This window comes from Canis lupus, chromosome 10, assembly GCF_003254725.2.
Source record: "Canis lupus dingo isolate Sandy chromosome 10, ASM325472v2, whole genome shotgun sequence".
Taxonomy (NCBI): Eukaryota; Metazoa; Chordata; class Mammalia; order Carnivora; family Canidae; genus Canis; species Canis lupus.
Window position 1 is genome coordinate 26,242,451 of NC_064252.1, and position 4,441 is coordinate 26,246,891.

The window sequence follows — 4,441 nt, forward strand, 5'->3', positions numbered from 1 at the left end:
GAAGTCCTCAAACTTCTTGGTCTAAGAGACTCTACACTCTTAAAAATTTTTCAAAAAAAAAAAAATTCAGGATCCGAGAGAGTTTTTCCATGTGTAAATACCTATTGATATTTACCAGTATGAGAAACTAAGACTGAGAAAATTTTAATTTTTAAAATTTAATAAGTTGGGGATCCCTGGGTGGCTCAGCGGTTTAGCGCCTGCCTTTGGCCCGGGGCGCGATTCTGGAGACCCGGGATCGAATCCCACGTCGGGCTCCCAGTGCATGGAGCCTGCTTCTCCCTCCTCCTGTGTCTCTGCCTCTCTCTCTCTCTCTATGTCTATCATAAATAAATAAATAAATAAATCTTTAAAAAAAATTTAGTAAGTTAACAAAATGTATTAATTCATGGGGCACCTGGGTGGTTCAGTGGTTAAGCGTCTGCCTTGGGCTCAGGTCGTGATCCTGGGGTCCTGGGATCGAGTCTCACATCAGGGGAGCCTGCTTCTCCCTCTGCCTGTGTCTCTGCCTCTCTCTCTCTCTGTGTCTCTCATGAATAAATAAATTAATTAATTAATTAATAATAAATAAATAAATAAAATCTTTTTAAAACTATTAATTCATTTTTTAAAAAGTCAATAGCAAACCCATTGCATGGTATAAATATTGAGCTGTGGGAGACCCAGTGGCCCGGTGACGTTGTTGTCAGACATACTCTTTTTTTCCGGCCTTATGTGAAATAAATATTTCTAATGAAATAGTTGTATCTTCCAAACACGGGCGGGGAACCACTGATAGGGTTTTGCATTTTTGCAAACCTCTTCTCATGTCCGACTTAATGGAAGACAGCTGGATTCTCAACCTACTCGACCTGTGCGATATGCTGCTTCGGTTGATGTTTGGAGAAAAAAGAATCCGGCTGTACACTTCGCTTTATCGAAAAACTTGGTAATGCAGAAAAACCCTCGGGCACCACGAGGCCGCAGGACGCGAGCCCCAGGACCCACCCGCCAGGGAGGGTAACCGACCGCTCCCCGGAGTGGGCGTGGCCTAGTGCGCCAGGGGCCGGCTGGGTTGGGATTGGACAACAAATGCGTCCTTCGGCAGGTTGGCCCCGCCCCAGGCCCCGCCCCTATTTCCTCTCCGTAGTGAAGCGGCGACTCCACGCGCAGGCGTCCTAAGGCAGGCGGGCACTTCCGGCCACTCGCTCCGGAACCTTCTGTTCCCGCTCGGGTTTCCGCGGAGACCAAGAAGGCGGCCAAGGCGGAAGTAGCCTGAGTGTGTGGGCGGAGCTAGGTGCAGCCATGTCTGCCGCCCTGCTGCGGCGGGGCCTGGAGCTGCTGGGGGCGCCGGAGGGTGAGGCGGGCCTGGCCCGGGACGCGCGGCGCGGGCGGAGGGGCAGCGGGGGCGGCGGGCAGGACCCCCGAGGGTGCGGGACGCTCCAAGCCAGGCGTGGCGCGGGCGGGACGGAAGACCTGCGCGCCCCGTCAGCCGGGTCCGCCCGTCTCTCCCTTCCCCTGCAGCCCCCCAGGGCGCCCCGGGCCAGGCCAAGCCGAGCGGGGCTCGGGCCAAGCGGGGCCGGAAGGCGAAGGCGACCCAAGCCCAGAAACTGCGGAACTCGGCCAAGGGGAAGGTGCCCAAGTCCGCGCTCGGTGAGCTGGGGAGGGGGCGGCCCCTGGGGAGGGGGCGCTGGAGGCTGAGCTCGAGAGGCCGCCGGGCATTGCCTGGGGGGTGCCCCGGGCGCGGAGCCGGGTCCCGGGGGCACGAGGTGGACGAAGCACGTCGTCCCGGCCGCCCGCGCTGCCGCCCGCGTGGGGAGAGGAGCCGCGAAGAGCTTCCGAGTCAGGCTGCGCAGTAAGGCGGGGGGCGGCGGCGGGGCCGGAGGATCAAAAGCCAAATCAGACCTCTGTGCGCGCGCGACGGTTAAGGCCGAACCTGAGGGGGTGTGAGAGTGAGCCACGGGAAGAGCTCCCGAGAAGAGCGCGAGGCAGGGTTGGGAGAAGTTCGTGGCTTTGAGCACTGGCAAGACAGAAGCCTGGAAAAGATGCTGTTCCAAATCCTGCATAAAGAAGCGATCACCCTGTGAGGTCGGCGCTGTCATTACCCCCATTCCTCAGATGCAGAAACGGGCACCTGCCCAGGTGGTACAGGTAGAAACCAGGCAGCGTGTCTGCAGAGATGCGCTCTCACTGGCTGCCTTTCCGGTGCGAGGCACTGTAGCCTGCGCGGCCACGATGGTGCGGGGATGATTGCTCCGGGGGGAGGATGTGGTGAAGACGGGGAGCGCTGATGAGCGGCAGTGCTGAATTGGCTGAGGATGGAGGATAAAGAGGGAGGTGCCCAGAACAGAGCTGTTTCCCGGAGAGCATCCTTGGAGATATGATGCCACCTAATGGGAGGGACAGGTGCGGGCTGGATGCTGGGGTCTTAGGACATGTGGCAGGGCCTGGTGAGCTCCCGTGTGTCTTTGAATGGCCTGGGGCCTGGTACATAAAGGATGTTCAGGGGTTTGTTGAACTGTGAATTCCAAGCAGGAAACAGCACGAGCCAAAGTGTGGAGGCAGGAAAGTGAGACGCGATTGAGCAGCAGCGATGCTGGTGTGAGACGGGAACATAGGGTGCCACGGGTCACCTTAATCCCAGCCCTTGTCCCACCACCCTGTCACACTGCATCACAGGTGATGAGGGGACTCTCTAGCCACCGCTGTGGCTGCCACCTCGGTGTGGGCTGCATCATCTCTTACCTGGCTTATTTTAAAAGCCTCTTAAAACCGCCACTCCCCCACCTGGTAATCCTGTTCTCACCACAGCAGCCAGTGATCCTGTGAAGTACCCCCACACCCTCCAATGGCTTCCATCGGACTTGGTACCTAATGAGGCCCCGCATGGTCCGCCCCCCTCCGTCTTCTCTCCTCCTGCTCTCCCTTCCCCAGTCTAGCCATTTTCTGTTCTCCAAACACAAGGATCACACTTCTTCGGGTTCTTTGCACTGGCTGTTCCCTCTGCTTAGAATACTCTTCCCACACTCCCCCCTTGAGTTTTTGCTAAAACGTCATTTCACTGAGGCCTGCTCAGACCCACCTATTTAGAATTGCAACCCTCCACCCCTGACATTCCTCATTTCTCTTCACTGTGGCATTTTTCTTCATAAAAAATATCACACTCTAAAATACTATTTACCTTGCTTATTGTGTTTCTTTGCTCTGGACTGTAAGCTCCACGAGGGCTGGAGTTTCTGTTTTCTGCTGTATGCCCTGCATGTAGACCAGTGTCTGACAGTAAATGCTCAGGACTTGTTTGTTGCATTAGTCACTTGAGGATCTGGGAGCCAGGGGCGGAGGGGGTGCTTTCTGTAGGATCATGTGGAGAGTAGACTTGATAGAAGAGGGCCCGGGGTGCTGGAGTTAACCCAGGGCGGGACACAGGGCCTTTGGCATGGCTGGTAGGGGGTGGGGAAGAGCTATCAGGAGGGGACCCAGAGGCTTCCCAGGAGTACCTCTGAAATGATGCCCCCCTGCCTGCCATCCACAGCTGAGTTCCAGAAGCAAGAGTGTCAAGGCTACCTCGGAGTCAACCTGAAGTTTATGACCAGCGCAAGAAGTACAGTGGCTGAGTCAGTCACCCAGCAGGTTTGTTAGAGGGGTGGGCTATGGGACCGGAATCTGAGTGGGGAGAGCCAAGGTTGTTTCTGAGACCTGTGGGAGTCTCTGCCCTAAGCACAGAGCAGAGGTCAGGCTACCCCTCTGGAAAGTGGAGAGCAGAGCAGGGCTGTTGGAGGCTGGGCCTGGCCTAACTCCCCTATGACCCTGTGGGCCCAGTTTGTTCCTCTAAGTGGAAATGGTGTAGCTAGTGAGAGGGTAGCACTTAGTAAGCTGTGGTCGTGTAGCTCCAAGGGGCTGTCCCTTCATGTGCAGAGAGATACCACCCAGGGATCCTAACACCTCCCCCGCTCCTGCCCCACATCCCCAGATTGTGCGCCAGAACCGGGGCCGCAAGGCCTGTGACCGGCCTGTAGCCAAGAAGAAAAAGAAGAAGGAGGCTGAAGGCACCGTGTTCACCGAGGAAGATTTCCAGAAGTTCCAGCAGGAATACTTCGGCAGCTAGGCTTCCAGGAGAACACAGCGGGGAAGGTGCTCAGGCCATCTCCTCCTCTGGCCTCACAGCCTCTCCTGGCCCCTGGCCCCTGCTAAGCTGCTGGCCTGGCACAAGGAAGCCTTCGGGCCAAAGCCAGGGCAGGGTGGTTAGCATGGAGCTGGTGAGCTGGAAGCCTTGGGGAGGATATGCGCTCAGACCAGAGCTGACATCTGCAGGCTTGGAAGGAGCCGTCTACCTTCTGGAAAATATTTCTGTTTTATTTGCTTTGGCCCAAGTGAGGCCGGATGCTAGCCCTCGGGGCCATACCTCTAGGAGCAGGAGGGCTGCTGGGCAGGCTTCCAGGGCCTAATAAATGTGAACCCAAGA

General features: G+C 56.6%; 1 protein-coding gene across 1 annotated transcript; it reads left to right on the forward strand.

The window, feature by feature from the left end:
• Positions 1-1,179: 1,179 nt before the first annotated feature.
• On the forward strand, positions 1,180-4,441 carry RPS19BP1 (ribosomal protein S19 binding protein 1). Its single transcript, XM_025459336.3, has 4 exons — positions 1,180-1,336; positions 1,504-1,632; positions 3,512-3,609; positions 3,950-4,441. Exons 1-4 carry the CDS (start codon positions 1,285-1,287, stop codon positions 4,082-4,084), a joined length of 414 nt encoding a protein of 137 aa, XP_025315121.1. The 5' UTR covers positions 1,180-1,284; the 3' UTR covers positions 4,085-4,441.

Coding starts and splice junctions, on each gene's coding strand:
- RPS19BP1 (XM_025459336.3), top strand. CDS start 1,285: ATGTCTGCCGCCCTGCTGCGGCGGGGCCTGGAGCTGCTGGGGGCGCCG. Junction 1,633..3,511: donor GGTGCCCAAGTCCGCGCTCG/GTGAGCTGGGGA, acceptor TGCCATCCACAG/CTGAGTTCCAGAAGCAAGAG. Junction 3,610..3,949: donor CTGAGTCAGTCACCCAGCAG/GTTTGTTAGAGG, acceptor CCACATCCCCAG/ATTGTGCGCCAGAACCGGGG.